Source organism: Zeugodacus cucurbitae, chromosome 3, assembly GCF_028554725.1.
Source record: "Zeugodacus cucurbitae isolate PBARC_wt_2022May chromosome 3, idZeuCucr1.2, whole genome shotgun sequence".
In the NCBI taxonomy this organism is placed as follows: Eukaryota; Metazoa; Arthropoda; class Insecta; order Diptera; family Tephritidae; genus Zeugodacus; species Zeugodacus cucurbitae.
In genome coordinates this window covers 53,970,158-53,993,757 of record NC_071668.1, presented here as the reverse complement: position 1 = coordinate 53,993,757, position 23,600 = coordinate 53,970,158, and the positions used below count along the sequence as shown (strand labels likewise).

The 23,600-nt window shown below is 37.3% G+C and overlaps 1 protein-coding gene across 1 annotated transcript; it reads right to left on the bottom strand.

Annotated features, from left to right (window-relative positions):
• Positions 1-2,500: 2,500 nt before the first annotated feature.
• Positions 2,501-3,496, bottom strand: LOC105212546 (histidine-rich glycoprotein). The gene is made up of 2 exons (XM_011184572.3): positions 3,342-3,496; positions 2,501-3,257 (listed from the first exon to the last, which is right to left on the bottom strand). The coding sequence occupies exons 1-2, from the start codon at positions 3,351-3,353 to the stop codon at positions 2,586-2,588; spliced, it is 684 nt and encodes a 227-aa protein (XP_011182874.1). The 5' UTR covers positions 3,354-3,496; the 3' UTR covers positions 2,501-2,585.
• Between the last annotated feature and the right edge of the window lie 20,104 nt (positions 3,497-23,600).

Genomic DNA, 23,600 nt, shown 5'->3' with positions numbered 1-23,600 from the left:
TCAAAGGCTGCTTGGATTTCAAATAATCTTCATTTATTCGAATAGTGACAGTATAACTATTCGAATAACCGCAGTAGAACGACTATTCGAATAGTCGTAACATTGCGACTAATAGAATAGTACTAACCGGTTAATATTCGTACGAACGGTTGCAAACCGGATATTCGAATAATCGGTTTTCAGGTTAATCGAATAATTTTAAGAGCCCTAGCATGTTCCATGGTGAACACGTGATAATTCTAAGCATTTTCGATTGGAACCTTTGCATTATATCAATATTAGTTGCACAGGTCGTACACCACAGTTAAATGCCATACATCCAAATCGGCTTTATGGCCGCATTGTATAAACGCACTTCGTTGTCTAGGCTAAGTTTAGAGTTTTTATTTACAAAACAATTTAAATTTGCAGCCTTATCTTCACGCAATTTATTTTACTCGATATGTGTTTTCTACACGTGAGTCTTCTATCTAGGCAAATAACAAGATAACCAAGGTTACTTCATTCGCTTGGGGCACTAAAATATTGTTAATTTTTACTGCCGTTTTTGATCTTACAGATTTTGGAAGATCTGTATGTATGATGTACGGAGTTGGGCCTAAAACACTGTCCTTTGGTAACCAGCCCTAGTTTAACCAGTCCCACTTTAACCATAAATTATATATTTTTTAAGTAAGGCTCCAATATTTTATACAATTCTAAAGGAAGAATGCTTTTAATCTTATATAAAAGGTCTTCATGCCACACCTTATCAAATGTACAAGCTACGTCTAGAAATAGCTGAACAGTACTCTATGCTCAAATTCTTATTCTATTAGCCTGCTCTATCGAATGCACGAAACCCGAATTGGTGCGTTGTTTTTACAGTATTTTCGTGGAGGAAAGGATCGTTGATGGCAACACCTTTTCAAATATTTTAGAAAGACGGGGTAGAAGACTGATTGGTCTGTATGAAGGATGCAGTGTTAAGTATTTTCCAGGTTCATCTATCAGGATAATCTGTGACTTTTTCCATGAAATTGCATATTATCCATCGATGAGCAAAGAGAGCACCTCTACGGCTATATTTGGTAACTCAACTAGCATTTTTGGGGTGATATTATCATATCCTGGCGACTTTTTTGGCTTCAGTTATTTCATGTAGCTAATGATTTCAAAAGGTGAGGTCTTAAAGGACTCGGCGACTCATCTGCTGTGTTATGTAAGATTAATAACTTAAAGTTGTTCTTTGGGCAATGAGGTTGAAATACCTTTTCTAGGTTATTTGCAATCAATTAGCATTTTCCTCGTCACTTCGAGACCATATACATTCCAATACATTTATATACATTCCATTGTTGAATTCTTCCTCGCAGTTAATAAGCATTTTCTTTAATTTACGTAGAGCAGATTTCAATTGAAGCTGAGATTTCATTTCATTTACAAGAATTTCTAACGATCTGAATCGTTTACTTTACAATATATAAAGTAAGTACTAGTGAAGATATCGGTGCAAAACTTTGCACAAATACTATGTTAAGCCCCATTCTAAAAATCGCCGAAATCGGACCATAGGTTTTTAAGGCCCCATATATCGAACACGAGGACCTTGGTGCTTCTAACCTAATATTATGGTTTCCAACTTTCAATGGCTTTATACAATATATATGACGAATATGTGGGTCAAATTGTGTATTATATAATATAAATAAAGTTAAATAAATGTATTGCGAGAGTATAAAATGTTCGGTTACACCCGAACTTAGCCCTTCCTTACTTGTTTTTAGTAACTATGTGTTTAAGCAAATCTAAAGACGTAAGAAAGTTAAAAAAGAAAAGTTTTCCATACAAGTTATTGATTCCGATCGTTCAGTTTGTATGGCAGCTATATGCTATAGTGAACCGATCTGAACAATTTTTTCGGAGATTAAATTATTTCTATGAACAATAACTCACACCAAATTTCGTGAAGATATGTAGTAAAATGCGGAAGTTTTCCGTACAAGACCTTGATTCCGATCGTTCAGTTTGTATGGCAGCTAACTGTTATAGTGGTCCGATATCGGCAGTTCCGACAAATGAGTAGCTTCTTGAAGAGAAAATAACATCTGCAAAATTTCAAAACGATATCTTAAAAATTGAAGGACTAGTTCGTATATATACAGACAGACGGACATGGCTAAATCGACTCAGTTCAACATACTGATCATTTATATATATACTTTATAGGGCCTCCGACGCTTCCTTCTGGGTGCTACAAACTTCGTGACAAACTTAATATACCCTGTTCAGGGTATAAAAGGAATCATCTTTAAAAACTCAATTTTTTAAACTCAAAGCCTTAGTTAAAAAATTTAAATATTCTGTCAAAAACCTAAATATTTTGAATGATAAACAGAAGAAATTTTGATTTTTAAATTGCTTTATTAATGTTAGGAAAAATTTTACTAAAGTAATAGGATATTTTTGGTTTTACAGAAACACTCAATGCTTTGCTAAATTATTAAATTAAACTTATACATAAGAGTAGTTCTTCATTACACAACAAATTTTGATCAACGCAAATACGTTTGCGTCTAAATGCTACGCCCCAGCCAAATACAATACTAGTGACCACCGAAATCGTGACCGTGTCCACCGAAGTCATGACCACCGAAATCATGACCACCTTCATGTCCACTTTCATGACCACTTTCGTGAGCACTTTCGTGATGAGCCTCATGATGGAAAGCCACACCATGTTCCTGTTTGATCGAGAAACCGCTGGAGTGACCATGACCGTGTTCATGTCCGTGTTCATGTCCATGCTCATGACCATGATCATGTGATTCGACATGGGCATGACCGCCATAGTAGCTAGTGTGACCATGATCGGCTACATGATGGTGTGTCGGCTCGCGGTGGACGACGGCGTGGAAACCGCTATGTTTGTCAGCTGTGTAATGGACAGTACGCTTATGACCATCGGCATCAATCAACTCATAATGTCCGGTTACTTTGTGGCCATCACGTTTTTCGCTATGCTCCTTATAGTCGCCGGTCTTCTTATCCTTTACGCCATAGTTGAAATGGTACTCAGCATGCGAGTCATGGCCGTCATCATCGTGTCCATGCTCATCGTGATGATCGTCGTGCGAGACCAAATGTACGGATGCGTGACTGGAGCCGCCGCTGTGTTCCTCGTGCTCGTGCTCATGTCCGCCGCTCTCTTCATGATGTATATACGGCGCAGCGCTGACTACGACCAGCGCAGAACAGAAAGCGAATGCAGCGATAAACTAAAGTGTTGAAAGAAAGGATTCGATTAATTGCTGGGATTCCTTTGAGTTCCTTCAAAAAGTGTTGAAGTTAACGAAATTTACCTTAAAGGCCATTGTACCGCAGCTGATTATGAGTTATTGCTTCTAAAAACGGTTTGTGCTTTAACTTTGCTTAGGTGTTAACGATCGATAGACCTGAATGAACTGTGCTTTTTGCAGTTTCGACTGGCGCTTTTATACACCGAGCAATGTGGACTCGAATGCCTTTTCTCTTAATTCATATTTCAAATTTAATTTTTCCGCACCACTTTCCAATGCACATGTTGTTGTTTTATCGGTAATCCCATGCATGCCTTTACCATTTATTGAGCTGCAGCTACCGGTGGCATATGTACATATGTTCAAGCTGTCAGCCGGGCGTTACCACTCGCTGTTCGGCATTCACTTCTTCCAATGCGAGACTCATTAGCAAATTAAAGAAAAAAACGTTAATTATCAACACTGAGCAAAGATTGCGCAATTTCCCTCGATCATGTAGAATGCCTTTCCAATAATTTGTTGTTTGATTTGTTTCCTAAAATGTGGAACCAAAAACTAAACTTTAAAGAGTTCATTAGGTTTCTGTTAATTCGTTTTCGTTTGCGTTCACTGCTGCTCTACTTTGAATTTACTCGCCGTCTATCGCTTTAGCCATGGCTAATTTACACTACGGTGGTCTTGCTCAACCAGCCGCCGTCGACTGAAGTCCATGTTGCGGCTGCAAAAACAATATTCATAGTACTTCAATTACTTTCTCTTTCCCAAAATGCATTATTCAAAAATGCAATCAAATTACTTAAAAGGCAGTGCAATGCGTGAAATTGATGAGGGCCTGCTAGCGATTGCATGTTTATATGATGTTTAAATTTGTGGAAAAATTGAAAAAGGGAACAGCAAGCAGTTCAATATAACACTGCCAGTAGTATGCAAGCTGATTTCATGATATTTTTTATTGAAATAGAAATTTAAGTGCTAACAGAGCAAGGAACTCAAACTTTGGACAGAATAGAATATTTCACAAAATGGATCAAATATTACGAAATGTCTTACCAGATTTAAAATTTAAAAATTATATTCAGAGAATCTATATGAGACCTCGTGGACCTCGGATAAACCAATCTATTGTGAATTAACCAGACAAATGGGTGGCTTTCTTTATGCGTTCCATACATCACTTTCGATGCGCAGTTATTCCACTTCCATTCTTTGGATTTGATTAAAGTTCTTTTTTTACCACAAAACCGAGAATGGAGCTGCTACATATACAGTCTTACTGAAAAAATAATTAAATTATTATTAAATAAAAAAAAGCAAATAAATGTCCTTCAATATATTAGTTTCAAATTAGTTTAATATGTTTTTTGAAAATACATGGTTGTTTAAATTGAATCGTTATAGCTTCGGTATGGTATAAACTAGGGTTTGGCAGATGAAAACAGGAAATGCGTTACAGAATTCTAATACTCCAAAACTCATTATTATTCCTTGGACACTTTCCTCTCATTGTGTTTCACTGTTTTCCACAAAATTTTTTATGGAATTTAGATCCGGGGTGCACCCTATTGAAGTTTTTGACCCTAAGCCGCTCTTTTGTACACTTAGCCATGCGTTTTGGGTCGTTGTCTTATTATCCGCCTATGTGCCATATTATCTTCAGAATACTGTCTCATACATTTTTGGAGTATCACAACATAATCGGTTGCATTTATAGTGCTCTATAAGCTATGGCGCGGTCCAAAACCGTTGTATAAAAACCATATCTTTTCCACCACCATATTGAGCGGTCTTTATCATGTACTTAGAGTCTTTAACTAAATTTTCCCGCTTCCTTATACGATAAATACCTCGTTCAAAACTAAATAAACTTACATTTGTTTTGTCAGACTAGAAAATGTCAAAGCAAATTTCTTCAGCAAACATTAGTATTTGTTACACGTTCTTTTTTGGCAACAAGAAACAAACATCAATAATAAAGAGTTTAATTTGTTTTGATGAAATAAATGAATTATTCTTATCACAGCGAAATATTTTTTTTGACATTCACCACTTCTCTGAACGAAATTCACTGTTCGACAAAACTTTTTAAATGTTCTCGAGTTTTCTGATAGCAAGGCTTATCCTTCCCCATATTTGTTCAATAAAGATAAAAATCAGGTTATAATTGATTAATGTTAAAACTTAAAGTATCATTTATACAGTATCTATGAAAATAAACATGTTTATTAAAAATACTTTCGTTATTATATTGAAACGACACGCTGTCCTTATTAAAACGCACACTCGTAAATTGACCGTGTTGAACAAAAAATGGCTTACGAAATGTGTGCAAAAACTTTAAATTTTTTTAACGGAATCTTTTTTATAAATACTGAGTGATAAAAATATGCCCTTAGCTGACAAAAATGTCCATGCTTTAGAACAATTGTATATCATTTTACTTTTTATTCATCACTTACCTTATTATTTTTCACGTAACTGTACGTATCGTACAATAATTTCAGTTCATATTTGGCATTTGATTTTAACTCAACTGAACTGTTGCTTGAACAGAGATAATCAAGTGTGACTACATTTTGACTTACTTCGTTTTATTTTTAAAAATAAAAGTACATAAAAATATTGTCTTCTAAGTAGTTAATTCTTCACATCGGATATTTTATTTTGTTTAAGATGTATGTATGTTTCAGTTATCAAATCATATTACTTACAAAAAGGAAAACAATTTCGGTATAATTTTTGATTCTTCTGTTTCTAGGGCTTACAAAGATTATTCCATAATTTTTAAGGAAATAATTTTCTCGCTCCATATTACTCTAAACATATTAGAAAAACCCGCAATAGTGTCTAAACAAAGTCGAGTGCAAATTTAGTTGCCAGCATAATACAAAAGTCAACTGTTCGTCCAATATTTTTCAAATACGTGCCGTTTCTGGGTTGTGGTAGTACATCGTGGTGTAGTCTTGTTGATCTTTTTGCCGAAGATTTTTGATCCTATTATTTCTATCATACAAACCATAGTATATTTGTAAGAGCTGATTTTGATTATAAGTATGTATGTGTAGTATATCTGACTAAAATCGTAGTTAAAACCTGTTCGGTGGATGAAGAAAACAGTTGTTCTGCATTTATCATTCAGAACACATATTTTGAGCTAATGATTTATAACACATTTCCAAGTAGCAATTATTCTTTGAATGACACCTACATAGATTTATCATATTTTACCGGTTTTACTTGGTTCTTAAACATATTCATAACAATATTAAGAATAAGAGTAATTTTAAATAAATAAATAAGAGGCATTTTAGATCCTTTACGATTTGTTCTATTCATTAATATCATATGTGACTGTTTTTGATCTGAAGTCTCTGGCTTATGTGGAGGGCTAAACAAACTTTTTGAACCTGATGATGTTTCTAGTCATCAAATTATTTTAGGGTAATCTTTGTGTATGGGAGATGGGATCGTATGTAGAAATTCACGTAAATGAGGAAAGTGTCTGATTGCCATTTAGTCGGGAGTGGACAGGAACGATTCTTTTGCATATGACTCAAGCAGCTCACGACTTCCGGTTTTAGATCAAGTATCCCCTGGGTAGCCATCATACATCATCGACCTCTGCAAACGTTTTAAGGATCACGATTTGACCACATCTATCTGTTCTAAGAACCACATCTATTTTATATTTTTTCAAATTTTATTTCAAGTTTTATTTTGAATTTCGTTGATTACTAAAGTCTCCAATTTTTCAACACATTCGTGGCCTGCCAAATTTTTAATATTCTGATTTTAGTTGGAGAGTCACCATAAATTTGTCGTTGAAATCTTATCCTAACATTTGCTACCTTCACAAAATTTCTGTCTTCTTTCGGCTAATTTCAACTCTCAAGCAGAAAGGTTTTTCCATCAGAGTTTTTCAGGTCTAGCTAAGTGCTGATACCGATAGCTAATAATTGTTACTATTGCCTATACTTACTATACAAAAATTTCAAACAACTGCAAATATCTGTTGACAAATAAGCGATTGAAAATCATTCGAAGTCGTTGGCTGTAGATTGATTACCACTTACAATTCACCGGTAGTCGATTATCTACTGTCAGTCGAAACTCGCAATAGGGAGGTTGTTAGGAATATGAATATATTCATTTCCATTCTCCATCAACCGCGCGTAGAAAACGCCAGTGAAACCGAAAATATTCAATTTAAAGGCATTTATATTGCCAAAATGAAAAGCTTCAATAATGCAGAATAAAATGAAATTTCAACTAAATCCTTCACCAACCGATTTACTGCATTTCATGTGCGTTTTAAAATACTTGCACGAAATGCCTGCAATACCTGGGATGGCGAAGTTTCAAAGAATGTATGAAAACATTTCAAAATATTTAATAACTATTATCCTGCAGGACACGATTGTGTATGTCGGTATGTACGCGCTGCGCGGCATTCGGTTAGCGATTATGGCAACGTACAACCGCTCCATCAACTCGCCAACCGAAATATTTCCGTCCAATTAGTTTGGCCAACAATGGAATGTTAATGATACCCGGAGCAATAAACCAAACAAGCCGAGGGGGCGACAGCTAAAGTTACAATTATGTATATCTGTATATATGCAAGGCTGTAAATACCAATGACGGTATATACGCAAAGCTTGTGGGACTTTGGGAAAGCCACAATAAAGGGGCGCATTTAATAAGCAACAGCGAAAACGCAAAAACTATTCGCCACCGGCTGAAGAGTCAACAATTCGCAATTTCCAGGCACAAATATGCAATACACAGTATTAACACACATACATACATATATACAGGCATTTGTGATGTTGACGAAAGTACACCAACTCGTTGGCCGTCAAGCGAGAGCGCGAGCGCGTCCTTGTCGCAAATTGTTTGGAGCCGCTGTTAGTGCTTGACATGGTCGTGTTGAAAATATGACGTAAAAACAAATATTTGATTGCTGCTGCCAACATTAAACAACAACACTAACAATAATCGCAAAGGCCAACAGCTCCGACAACCGCCAGCAATGCGACTGAGGCACGCAAAAAATTGCAATGCGGCATAACGTGACACGGCGACATGTTTTTGTTGTTGTTCCTGCGGTATGTATGCCTTTGCCGTGAGGCACTTTATCGTGCGGGCTCTTTGCTACATTACGCGGCACATTCTGAACGCGTTAAATTACTCGTGTTGCAAGTTCTTCGATTTTTTCCCCTCACGGCGGTACAAAGCACGGTATGCAGGCGGTAAGCTGGGGTAAGTGCTAATCATAATACGATAGTAATAAAATAACTAATAACAGTGTAAACAGCGATTCTAATAAAACTATTTGTGCTTACCATAATTTTAGTGGAGCCAGTTTGTAGATACTGCCACTAACCTGTTCTAGGCACTCGCACCAATTGTTGACAATTGTTAACGCTTATTGTTATTGTTGTAGTATTTATAAATGCAATTTTATTCTGTCTGCCATTTGTACATCTTTGTTCATTGCAAGGCATTGACAGTCATTTCTTCATCTCATACTAGTTCCAATTGACTTTCAGTTGTTGCCACTTTTTGTTGTATCTTTGTTTGTTGTTAATGCGCTGCGGCTTTGTGTTGGTGCTTTCTGCTGCTTCATTGTTGCCATATTTGTGATGGTAATTAAGCGAAAATTTCATTTGTTCCATACCTTCACATTCTCGTACAAATTGCTATCGTTTGGTATTCACACGTTGCTGCCACATTAAATGGTGCAAATTTTAGTGGTTGGAGTGCATTACAATCGATTTAAGGAGGAACTAGTTTACAGACAGTGAAATCGGTTGTCCATACGCTAAATTGAATCTAGATAGGGATCGAAGAACTTACTTTTATCGATATGAAAGTAGATAACAGCCAAGGTTTATTGTTCCATCTGAATTTTTTTCCGAAACTAAGAGACATTAGTTGGATACTGGATCTTTACTAAACATAAACATGCATTTGAATATTTTCAAGTAAAGTTTTCTCGACACACATTAAAAGTTGTGGTATAAATATAATATAACCTGACCCAATAATCCAGTGATTTCATATTGATCACAATTATTTTGTTAAAATGGCCGGGGTATTGGAACATGAATTTCTAAACCCTTTAGAAAATGGGAAATCCGTCTGAAAAATTATTAAAGAGCCTATAGAACCATTAGTATTTAATTTGTTAGAATAACTGATTTAGTAATTAAATACGATATCATTCTTTAGACGGCTACTAAGAAAAAATTGTCAGGCGTATCCAAGGATTCTATAAAAATGGAACAAGGGTAATAAAGAATATTTTCTTTTGGTATTCAGAAGGGAAGTCGCAAGGGAAGTCGTGAAGCCTCGAAATCAAGGAGCGGTTGTTTTGATTCGATGGCTATAGTAAAAAAATACTTTAATGCGTTTGGACTGAAAACGGTAAAAACTTCCACACCACGTATTAACAGACCGTCGATTGAGGGGAAATAGCTGAGCTACCATCTCAATCTAGGTTGGCGTTAACTGCCATTCCCATGATAAGTACACGAAACCGGAAAGGACCGGGATTTTTTTCTAGCCAAGGATTGTCATTTCACATGCCTCAAAATACGTTGGGCAATATTTTCTACTACTAAAACAATAACAAAAAATATGTGGGTCATACCCTGCATTGAACATTAAACAAGAGAAAACATGCCAAACTAAAGTGAGATTACTTCACAGAATTGTTTCACTTGTCCTGTCGAACCTGCTCCGAAGAAAGAGAGACGTCAGAAGCGTCATGGTTACCGCATTCCCAAGGTGTGATCTACATCGACTACCTCAACAAGGGTGAAACGGTCGCTAGGCCCTACTATGTCGATTTATTAGGACAATTGGATATAAAAGCGGCTAACTTTTTTACCTCAATGCACCTTCTGCTGTCGTCGCAGCCAAATTGGTCGAATTATAATATGAACTGTTTCCCATCCTCAAACTATTTATGACTTGCAGAGAAGAAATATTCGTCGAAAGATTATATTCATTATTATGATAGACCATTTTGCAGACCTCCAGAAAACGATTTTTTTACAGGTCTTAAAGAAATGTCTGGCTTAAGGATATTGGCCTTAAAGGAGACTATGTTGTGAAAAATCGCAATTTTTTTGAAAGCTTTTCTTCTCAAAGCTAAGTATTCATAGGCCAGCATTTTGTATTTATGGACTATTGATTATATGTAGCATAACAATAAAGACACTGATAACTACTGCGTTGTTTGGAGTGCTCTGATATCAGTTAATTATTTTCAATTACAGTGACAATACCTCAAATATTCTAGATTTATTTGTTACATAACACATAAATTCAACGCATACCGACGTAAATGCTACACAACAACGTACATTTTTGTTTATTCTCTGAGATCATCCCTGCTGAACGCATTATTTATAGACTATCGGGTAAGCTCGCTACAGAATTCATTACACCTGCATAAATTTGCGAAACTTTGCAAGTGCACTTTGATCTTAGAGATTGAAAAAATCTGCCATCAATTTTGACTGACAGGCAATCTGATTGCAAAAAGAATTCCCGGGAACTGTCACTTGACAATCAAAAGTCCAACTCAATGTCACAGTTAAGTACTTGCAAGCCACACACAAAATTGTGCGGAGCATACAACGCTAGATTACTCGCGCTGTTACGCGGGACTGTGTTGCAAGTGCCTGTATGTATTATTTATCATATGCCGATTGTTGACAAGCCAATTGAAGTCCTTTTCGCGAAACGTACAAATGCATATATAATGATGGATATAAGTAGGCATATATGTATAGATATGTGTGTGCGCGAATTTGTGAGATAATCCGTAAAGGAATTTAAACAAGCTGCAATTTTTGTGAACTTGCACAGACTGTGGCATTGCTGTCAGCAACGATTCACAGCGACGACGGCGACGACAGCACGAATTGACAGACGCTTGTCAAGCGCATATCATCATCATCATTATTCAAGCGTCAAACTGTCAGAAGAGTAGCGATTGCTGCCTGCACAAACATACACATGTGGACTAATGTGTGAGCATGTGTGTAGCACATCCTTTTCCGCAAGGCTCAGGCAAATGACAGCTCAGACATGCAGAAATGCTGCCATGCTGCCATGCCATGCAGTTGCGTACATGTGTATTTGCTACGCACAGTCGAGCGGTATATGCAGCAGCAACAGCAACAACAACGAACGAAATCTTAAGGTAACAATATTAACGATTTACGTACGACAACTACTTTCGTTGCAAATTGCACGTATTTTGTTAGCAAGGACACACACACACGCACACACAAACAACAACAGCAAATCAAATGAAAGCCGCCAGTCAGAGTCAGCCTGACTGCCTGGCGGCAACTGAACGTTAGCTGCATAATGAGACAATGTTGCTGGTGATGGATGTATCGACCGTTGCTTCCCCGTTGGCGTTGCCGCCTGTGCTGGCGATCGTCTTTTGGTCTGCAACCTTTTGATGGCCCTTGACAGGGCTCCATCAGTGTGACGAGTACGGCGACAATGTCATTCTCGGCCTTAAGCTCATCCAATGCGGCGACAGTGGCAGCAACAGTATGTAATATGCAATGCTAAATCCATCAAGAAACCGCCGCACAAAATTTACATACAATACGCAATGTTGCACGGCAACGCATTATTGCAGTGCCATGCCAAAACAGAATCAGCTATCAAGCCTCGGTTGGTCTGACAGTGCGACCGAGCTGCAAATCCAACTGAACTGTTGAGTGGAAACCGTGCGCTGTCCGACTATCTCTCAGGCTGGATAAACAGGCGAGCTCCAGTAAATCCAGCAACATAATGCATAAGCAATTGCAACAACCAACATATATACATATGTATCTATGTAGAGTCCGTGATTGCTTGCCTGGCTGCATGACTGACTATTTGATTGTGGGACGGCAGCTAGTAGCTACTTGGTGTACGCATAAAATGCGAACTGTAATTGATTGCATGACATTTTGAACGTTTGCCTGCCGGCTTGCCTTCCTGTTTTGCCAGCTCAAAGAGTTATACATTAAACCGACGGCCTGTTAGCCTGCTAGCCTGGCGGGCTCTTACGTAGCTCTCCACCATGCCGCTTTTGTTTCGAGCTGCCAATCCTGCCGACCGGCAGCAGGCTGCATTGTTTGACACGAAGATTGACAACATGTCGTTGTTGGTTGAAACGTTGATTGACATGAGTAATCAAGCGGCCAAAATGTCAACATACTCATGTACATGTGTAGAGGCGAAAAGCAAAAGGTAAAGGGTGCATTAACTGAAACAATGAACATGCAAAATAATGAGACTGAAAAAATACTGCAGAAATTAACAAATGATAAAATCACCAAAAAGTAGCGACGTTATCTTGTTGAGAAATCAGTTCACTAAATGAAAAGAGATACGGCATTGAAGAGATTTTAGCCTTTCTCAAGGAAATCTTATTAAAATGATGATAATAAGTCTTAAAGCGTTTTACTATAAAAACATATCATAAATCGAAAATATGTCCTATATGTATAGAAGTCATGAGGTATAGCTTCATGAAAATTTATTATTGTACTCAACAGTACTTACCTCCACTAATCACTTCAAATTTCGGACTAACCATTTTACGAATTTTAAGTAATTTCGGTATTTACTATTATACTATCATTACTACTATTCTATCAGTTTTATTTTACCTTACAGTAGACAACGCAATTAATTTAATTAATTCTTTTTAAAATGGGGACAAAGTAGGTCTTTCCATTTGCTAGCCTCCGTGTAAGGAATATGAAACTCTCCGCCTGTCCAGCTGATTTTATATATCATATTATATTGCAATAGAATTTGGAAATACAGTATGTCAAGAAAGTGTTTTGAGAACATATTTCTCTTATACTTCTCATGTCAAATCACTTTCTTGATATACTGTACCACGCTTATAATAATCGATGCATAAAGTGATAGATAATAATCCATACTTTACTCCTAGCTGCACATGTTATCCAAATTTCTACTGAGGACCATAGAAGAGAGCAAAATCTGTGAAATAAAAATAAATTAAACAGTGGAATTGACATGACTTTTCATTGGGATTACTGGTAACTGTTCAAAAAATCCGTCAACAACATTAAATTGCAGCTTGCGGAATAAATTGCAAATTAATCGGTTCGGTTTTTAGTTAAAATCACATTCCTCGGCAACTACTCCATCAATCATAATCGAATTTGCTCTGCAGCCCTTAATAATTATCTTCGAAATCTGGCAAAATATTTTCAAGCCCTCATATTTGGAATAGATTTAAGTGCTATGCCTAACTTTATAGCGAAAATATCGGTTGATGTTAAAGAGTTTATGGGTTTCACACCATCAAAAATGAAGTCGAACCGAGTAATAACTTTGAAGATACAGACAACAAATTATGCACTCCAGAGTAGCTGGTATTGTCATTCAAAACTTTACTGTTTTTAAAGTTGGTTGTGAAAAACTGTAGAGAAATACCCAATCGATCGTTATTAAATTTTAGACAAGTCTTCCAAGTACAATTTACAAGGAGAAGGAGGGGCATATTTGGATGCAATTTTTTTAAAAGAGGAAGTGACCCTCTATTAAAGTGTTTGTATATATCTTAAAACCTTTCAAAGTTATATCAACCAAACTTTCTGGAGTCATTTCCCTTAGGAAACTCTTTTAAATAAAAAGTGGATGATGGGGTGGCGCCGACCACAAAATGGGTCAAAATCATATCTCAGGAGCTTGAAACTATTTCTCAACTAAATTGTACATTGGGCCAAATCGGTTCCCAACAACGCCTACTTTCCTTATACCATAATTTAAGTGCATATTATTCGTTCTCTTTACCATAACATGTATGTAAGTTAATCACCAGTAGAAAACTTTGAACAAATACTGCATTTCTAGTGTGACATCGGCCATCTAAAAATTGTTGAAATCAAACTATAACTTTCGAAGACCCCAGATATAGAACATGAGGACCACAGAATATATGTTTCTTATATTAGTGTTCCTCTGTGACAATAATGGGCGACATCTGGTCAATATTTCGTCTAGCCCTCATATACCTCATATAAGAATTTTCAAAAATCTGATAGACTTTATACGGTGTACATATATTGGTTAACATGTGATATACATATCTTAGGAAAAATAATGAAAGGTTAAATCTTGGTTAAATGGTTTAGGGATTATCCCAATCCGATTACAGATTTTCGAGTAACCTTTATATCAGATACAAGTATATAGGTTAATATATGAAATACTTAAATTACATAATTTATAGCCTTGTCACACAGCCAAATTAATTGATCAATTCAATTTTGATTGAGTAAATAGTTTTTGCCCTTCACACTACCGGCAGGACGGTACCCGATCAGCAGTTATACATTTTTGTTTTTGCTTTTCATAAGAAGTTGGTAAGTTTCAACAGTTGATTGCTATATTTAGCAGCGACATCTACCGCGTAAACAACAACTCGCAGACAAAGAACGTATATAGAATTACAAATACGGTCTTTATCGCAAAGTTGAATTTCATGTTGATTAAAATTCAACTAGAAATGAATGTAAATTTTTATTTTGTATGGTAAATCGATCTTAATCACCATTTTAATCAAGCAGAGATCGGTTAATCGATCAATTAGGTCCTGTGTGAAAAGGCTATTAGACATAATGTGGTTTGGTAAGCCAGTCATATTGGACACATATTAAGAATTATTTGGTATATCTCAGGATATCCTCAGCGAGGATTTCTAAATGAGCCCATTAAAAAAATAAAAGCGGCGAGCTACTATATATGACTAATTCGTTTAAAATATGTTTAAAATTGTTTATTTCCATAATGCATTTGAAACCCCATCGTGGCACAATGGTGTCTACACTCCTATAATCAGGTAATCATTGATTGATTGGGTGCCATTAAAATCGCTGTTTGACCATTACAAGTTGCAGCCAGTGAACGTTAGTATGGGTGCGCACTAATGCCTTTTCACCAAAAATGGCGTAAACAATTAATCATTTGCGATTTTGTTGACTTTTCACCAAAAATGTTTATAAAAATTTAACGCGTCAAACGCGCTGTCGAGACGGCTGCAGTGGCGGCGCTGTCAAGCGCAACACATGAGCGAAAACAAGCGTACGCTTCCTTCACCATTTAAATGGTTGTTAAATGAGCGCTTATTTGCTTGATGGCGCGTCGGTTATTTGCTTGTGATTGACTGGACTGAACGCTTACGTTTACGAAAGTTGCGCAGTCAGCAGTTGAACGGCGCACAAACAGCAAGTCGCAACCAAACATGAGAAAACGCCCAATATTGGCAACATCCAGCTGAGCGTTTGGCTGGGAAAACAAAAACAACACACGCCATCCTTCAACCCATCCTTCACAGCCACGAAATTCGTGGCGCACGCGGTACGGTGGCGAAGACGGAGGCTTGTTTTTGCTGTAAAAAATTCAAACTTCATATGAATGTCTGTTTGTATGCGAGCAAAAGGTTTTAATTCAAGAGCGCAAAAGTCACACTGATGGCCATCGATCAAAACTGTCAGCACTGTCAATCATTTCGTTATTTATAGCCTTAAGTTGAACGAAGACGTCACATTGTTCAAATTGTTTCGACAGCGGCGCGGTTGGAGTCGCCACCGCTGCCGCCAACAGTGTGCGCCAAACAAAAGCCACCGCAACACATTACCAGCTTCAGCGCGCGGTTTGAGGCGGTAATCAGCTGGTCAAGCGGCAAGGAAGAAGCGTCAGCGTGTTACTCATTTAGGCTGTTAAGCAGTTTTTGTAGAAAAGTTGGCACAAGCAGGGTGCCAGTGAAAAATTATTCTCGTTTTTTTCCAATACTCCACTACATTTCAGTCCGCCTCTTTGACGTTTCACCTCCGCACTACTTGACTTGCTGCGCATCCGCATATGTGCGCTGTCGCCGGCGCGCTTTCAATCACTTCGCGCTGGGCATTATTTGTACATTTTGGTCAGCGGCAGTCATGAGCGATCCACTCAATCTTTAAACTGGTCAATCAGTTCAATCAATAATTATTTACTGACATTTGTGTTTTTTTTTGTTCCAGCTATACAAATACTTTGCCATATTTGCCTTTGTCTGTTGCTTTTGTTTTTTGTGGTGCTTGTGTCAAGGCGCTTTTTTGTGGTCATTAAGGCAGATCCATCAAAATGGTGAAATTATTGTTTAGTTTTTTCGAGCTATCGACATCAAGGCGACGCTTTGGGCGGCGTCTGCGAAAGCGTTCCAATTGACGCGTCCCATTTGCCGGTTGTTGGACGTCGCCAGTGGTCCCCTCATTTGTTTTGGCGCAACAAGCTGTCAAAATGTGGATCCAAACATACGCCGCTTTTCAAGATAACGCATGTGCATACATATAAACGCTTACGTAAATAAAATATAGAAAGGCAGTGAGTGTTGTATGTAAATACATGTGACTATGTGTAGGTAGTTGTACTCATGGTATCTCCGTTGGCGCGCTGTGCAGTTTTCATCGCAACACGTCTGCTTCTGACATTTGATTGATAGCTCCTTGTGTTGCTGTTTTCGGCGCCTTTTTCAATGCCAAGCCACTTCATGTGCATACATATATTTATATAGTCTCCTCTATGTATACCCACTCATCTGCCTGTTTTGATCGGTTTTGTGAAGCGTGTGAAAGCGTGTCATGATTGCGCTTGCGGTTTTGATACGGCCAATTGAAAAATCACATTTTTCATCATTTTCACCATATATAATACTGATGTTCGGAGAATATGTATGTTAAGTTTTTATTCAGTCAAGTTTTTTTTACATATGTTGGCCTCTTTTAAACTACATTGAATTAAGAAATGTATTAAGCCTTTTCACACAGCCAAATTAATTGATAAGTTTAAATTTTTATTGATAACCCCTTTTTTGCCTTTTATACTGCCGGCTACTCGATAACCGATCAGCTGTTATAAATTTTTGTTTTTGCTTTTCATAAGAAGTTGGTAAGTTTCATCAGCTAATTAATATTTTTCAGCAGCGATAACTACCGCTGTTAAGAAAAAGCTTTTTAACAAAAAATTCGGCCAATCGCTGACAAAGAACGTATATCGTACGTCTTTGTCGCAGAGTTGCATTTGATTTTAAGTCGATTTAAATTCAATTTAAAATAAATACGGATTTTATTTTGTATGGTAAATCGATCTTAATAAGCTTTTAAATCGAGCAGAGGCCGGTAAATTGATCAATTAGCTCCTGTCTAATAACGCATTTTCGTTGTCATACTAATTTGTGTCATAGTCTTCGTGATCTCTTATTTTAAGTAAGACATTAGACTATTAGAAATTTACTTATATATCACATACTGGAGAGAAAGATAAAACATAATCACTCTTATTTATAGGTGAAATATAATAGGCATGAGGTATAAACTCAACCCAAGGTGCTGATGGTTTTGAATTTATCTGGTATATGTGGGGTAATGGAATATATAAACCGATTTCAACCACTTTTAACACTAAATCAAATAATGTTTGTAAAAACGTATACTATTTAATGATAAAAGGGTTTTAGGAAGCAATAACCATATTTAATTAATTTTTGACACATTACAGTCAAGAAGAGATACCTACTTAATATCATCGATATATCTCACAAATTAACCAATATTTCGCAAAAAGCCAGCCATACGCACGGATATTCTCAAATATGGTACCATTTTATGATGAAGGGTTTCCATATATCATGTAAATTTTGTTTGCAAATCTTCAAAAAATCGTTAGTAATCTATTATAAGGGAGGGGCCTTATTTTGGAAGATCAGATCAGGATTAGGTGCGTAATTCGTGGCATAGGAATTTTTGTATGGTGTTATGCTGAGATCTGAAATATAAAGGGACAGCAAACGACGCCAATTCTTTTGACATTTCTCTTCAGTAAGGTTTGCCATTTCATCATGGGAAGATATACGATGCAACAACGAGTCGAAACTATTAAAATTTACTACCGAAACTCGGAGTCAGTGGCCTCAACTTTAAGAGCGCTACGTCCAATTTATGGTCGTCATCATCGTCCTGTCAGAGCAACAATTGAGCGTCGAGTGCAAAAATTTTAATCCACAGGCACAGTACAAAATGTTACCGTGCCAGTGAGACAAATAAGAGCCAGTGAGACAAATAAGTGCCAGCAGAGTCGAGTACATTGCTGCAGCGAAAATATTAATTGACGAAAACCCAAATCAAAAAGAATTTCATTGATATTTTATAGCCCTTTATTATTTACAGTGTTTTTCCGTCGTTGCTCAAAGAGCTGTTGCATTTTTAGTAATATTAAATGAAGAATTAATAGATGTTTAAAAAAATTCCAAAATTACACTACATCTATTTCGTTTAGTATTCTTCTTCTTCTTGACTGGCGTAGACACCGCTTACGCGGTTATAGCCGAGTCAACAACAGCGCGCCACGTAGCCTTCCTTCTAGCAGTTTAGCGCCAATTGGTTATACCAAGCGTTCGTTCGGCTGTCGGTTGTGATTGCAGCTTCTCGATGTCGAACCTTCCTTGTGTTTGTTGACATGTGCACAGAGGCGGGTGCGTATCTTTGCTGATACAAGATAGTGGTCCGAGTCGATGTTGGGACCACGAAGCGTACGCACATCAAAAACACTGGAGACATGTCGTCCATCTATCACAACATGATCGATCTGGTTGCGAGTGATTCGATCCGGAGACAGCCAAGTAGCTTGATGGATTTTCTTATGCTGCAATCTAGTACTACAGACGACCATATTTCGGGCCCCGGCGAAGTCGATCAGCCGATCAGCCTCAGACCGTTTGGTGATGTTTCGTCATTTAGGCTGAATTTTCCGACTGTTGTGCCAAAGACACCTTCTTTACACACCCTAGCGTTGAAATCGCCAAGCACGATTTTGACATCGTGGCGGGGGCAGCGCTCATAGGTACGTTCTAGGCGCTCATAGAAGGTATCTTTGATCACTTCGTCCTTCTCTTCCATCGGGGCGTGGGCGCAAATCAGCGATATGTTGAAGAACCTCGCTTTGATGCGGATTTTGGCTAGACTTTCATCCACCGGAGTGAATGCCAGGACTCGACGACGGAGTCTCTCTCCCACCACGAATCCCACTCCCAATTTGCGCTCCTTTATATGGCCGCTGTAGTAGATGTCACAAGGACCCACCTTCTTCCGTCCTTGTCCCGTCCATCGCATTTCTTGGATTGCGGTGATGTCAGCCTTTACTCTTACGAGGACATCATCCTGTCAGAGCAACAATTGAGCTGGGCAGAGGCACCTTCCCAATTAAGGGTCCGGACATTCCAGGTGCATGCCCTTAATTCGTAGTCCTTTAAACGTTTGCAGTGGTCGTCATCAAAATTGGGGTCTCTCATCCGAGGCTGTTGCTTCCTTTTCATTGGGGGGTGTTTTTATGTGGTGGGTCCCAAACCCTACGCACAACCGCATAAACCGGAAGTCGTGAGCTGCTTGAGCCACATGTAAAAGAATCGTTCCTGGCCACCCCCAAGTGAATGACAGACAGAAACTTTCCTCACTTACGTGAACTTCTACATATGACTCCATCCTCCATCTCGTTTAGTATTAGGTATTAAAAAAAAACCTTTAGGTGAACAAAACCATCTTAATCATATGTATTCAAATTATTGCGATAGAATATACTTTCATAATTGGGTTTTGTCCGTTTAGCCCTAGATATAAAACTGAAAAAAATAAATCAAACTTTTTATATGTTCCCTTATGCAAGACCCTACAGTTCCAACACTGCATAGGAATTTGAGGGAGGCTTCAGAACTCGAATCACATGGTGGACAGAACCCTCATACAGTGCAAAATTTCCACACATACTCTTTGTTACTGAAAATCGATTGGACGTTCTCTCTTTTCAGCATCCATCAAATTATAGTAGTTATAATAATAATGTAATAATAACGGTACTTAAAATTGAGAACTGGTTTACTGATTTTTTGAATAATTGAACAACAAAATTTCCAATTAACCAAGGATTATGCATTAGTATTCTACAAGCGATGTGGTGCACACTTATACTATATTAGATGTTGGGGCTTAACTTTTTTAGACTTTTAAACTAAAGGGGTCACTAAAAACTGGTGTAAACTAATTAATTATAATCCATAATTTATAAATATAACCACAATATATTTACATAAATATCCACTACTTATAACCTCGTACTAAAATGAAGTTAATTCGTCACATTATGCATACTAACTAGCTGGTTACCAAATTAGTTGCGCTTGACTTACATTACCTCAGCTGCATATACATATTCCACTTTCTGACATTAAAATTTGTATTTTCGTCTGATTTATTACATATTTAGTTGTTCATAATGAACACTTACATGTGTATTAACATATTCCCCCTTTTCTCGGGGAACTAAAATTAATATATGACAGCTATACAAACGCGAGGCAATTTTCATGCGCCAACTCCCCGTACAGACAGACAGCTGAATGACCGACTGCGTGGTGAATGTAATATAAGTAATTGGCTCACTGTGTGACCTGGCTAAATGACTGACTTAATGCACTCAAACTTCCGACACGCTGCTGCCACTCTTCCGCTACAGCTTAATGACATATTATTACAGTTTAATTAAAATTGATTATGAAATTGACTTAAATAAGAACAGAAAAAAAATAATATTTTTTCCTGTCTTACTTAGTGAGTTGACTGTCGGAATGACTGACCGTAAAAATTATCAACTACAAAATGTTGAATAACAAAAAAACAAACGAGAAAATATCAAATATAGTAAATATGCAGAGCTGACTGGCACAACAAAATGCGTGCTGCTGACATATCGAATGAGAATGAAGGGGCTTTAGAGAGTGAGTTGTGTGCGTACGCAAGCCGACAAATGTCCGACCGATTGTCAGTAGTAATGAGTTTTTCATTTTTCAACCATTACTGTCAGGCCGCATGACAATCCAATTTAAGTGCGATTATTATAACTCATTTCTCATTATAAGACGACGTCCGCTATCGGCTGCTCCGCTACCGCGCTGCTTTATGTTGGAATGGAGCGAAATTGTGAAGTTTTTCCAACGAAGGGGGAATTGTCTGCCAATGGACGCGGCCTGACGATGACAACCGCAACTTCAACTTGACCGGCGCGACTGATGACGCTGCTAGGGCGCGGGCATAATGTGTGCACACGCCTTTGGTGCTGCTTAGTCACCCCAAATCGACTGGAATTCAACATCTTCAATTCGTTGCGCTACTCGGATCGGCACATTTGCTGCGCTTAATTTTAATTCCTGCCATATTTTTCACCAAACCACGCAACTTACCTTATTTCTCAAAGATAAAAGTAAGAAAGACACCGGAAAGTATTCATTTATCTTATACTTATTTGTATGTGTGTGTGTGTGCGTGTTCGTCCGCCTGCCACTACTTTATGTCAAATTAAATTAAAAACTGACAAACTTCTTTGTCGGTACGTATTAAGAAACAGCAACAACAACAACAAAACAAGTAAAAGAACTACCCAAAATGAGTGTCAGAAATGTAATGCGTCCCGAATAAATCGACCGAAATCATTCAGGTGTTTATTTTTTCCTCTTGTTAGAGGGGCGCGATTTGTCGGTAATGAAGTTGTTTGATAATTTGCTTTGTGAAAGGCAAATAACATTTGGTATTGAGCGTGCACTTGATTAGCATGACCAAACTGAAACACATTTATCTTCGCTTCGGACGAGTATTTGACAGTTTTGATTATTCACTTAATTGAATGCGACTCACTTTTATGAGTTGCATAAATGTGTCATTCCGCTGTACAGTTATGTTAATAATTCTAGCAGTGACATCTGAAATAAAGGGGATATTGCGGAGGTAGTTGTTTAAGACCAAAATTTTTAACGAAATAATCAAAGAATTTATTTTCGAACCATCTTAAGCAGAACCTACGGTAATAACTGAGATGTTCTGAATTATGAAAAACCCTCTTTAACTGAAACCCTCTTTAGTGGTTGTTCAACTGTACTTCATTGGAGATGTGGCATCGTTCATGTAAAATTGTAGAAACCGGACTTTAACTTTCTAAGGTCCAAGTACCGAACATGAGAACCAAAGTGCCTATTGATAATTTTTTTATTTTTGATATTTTATGAAAATTTAGAGTGTATAATTATCATCTAATAGTGTACTTCTGTGCCAAAAATTGGTATAACGGGTCTTTACTTATCCTAGCTCCTAGCTGTTATAATCATTTGCAATCTTTCGGCTGATTTTATACAGGTCTGAAATATCTTAAAAAGAATAAATTAATTAATCTAATGATTTTCGCTATTCTAATGGACCTTATACCGAAAATATGGGACAAATTGTGTGTGATCTTAGGTTCAGAGTATTGACCCTAGCCACTAAACCAAATTCTGATGAAATCTGCCTAGACCTTTTTTAGTCCCTATACATATGTATAATCCTATATATTTCACCAAGACCTGAAGGTGTTTCCACATCTTTGTGTCTTGCAAATTGCGAATTAGGGTCGTATGTCGGATTGTGAACGTTGAGAAACAACCACTATCGCATTTGGGATCATTTTATTTTCTTTTCTCCTCAGACTTTATTAGGAATATTCTTTTTAATACAATCTTAGGCTTTATAGCGAAGATTTCGACATGGAGGTTTGCTTTGAATTTATCAATGGTCTGAAGATTTTGCAAACCTGGAATTGTCAAGGCATCTTTGAGATCAAATATAACGAACCTACGTTCAACGATATCTTAACGCCATCCACACTTTACTAGGAATAATTACTCATGAGTCGGTTAAGGAGGACAGCAATATAATTCGTTATTGAAATCTAATAAAAGACACGCTTGCTTTGGACTAATCATTTCTAGTCGCCACGGTATACTAGTTGTGTATACGCAAACTACTACGCAGGACCTGCGTTCGGTATTCGTTGAAACTAAAATAGAAAGGGCAAATTCAAACCATCGAATGTTTTTCTTCTGAGCCGATCGGCCCTACGTAGGCGTTCTCGGATTAATAAAACAAGTCGCATAATTTTGGCTCTGCTTAGGTTCTGGATTAGCGGCAAACTGTGAGTTCAGCTCGTGACTCACATCCTATTGACGGTGATTAATACCAGCTGATCAGAAGAAATTATAATGTATCCCTGATCCAACAACAATCTGCAACCTCTATTAATTTTCTTTTGTGCGATTTTCAAAAACCGTTTGGATTAAAAATATTGAATTTAATTTTTTCATCTCTCTTTTTGAGAAGATAAGAGGTTGACGCAAACAATAGTGAAAGCAAATTCACACAACTTAAAGGT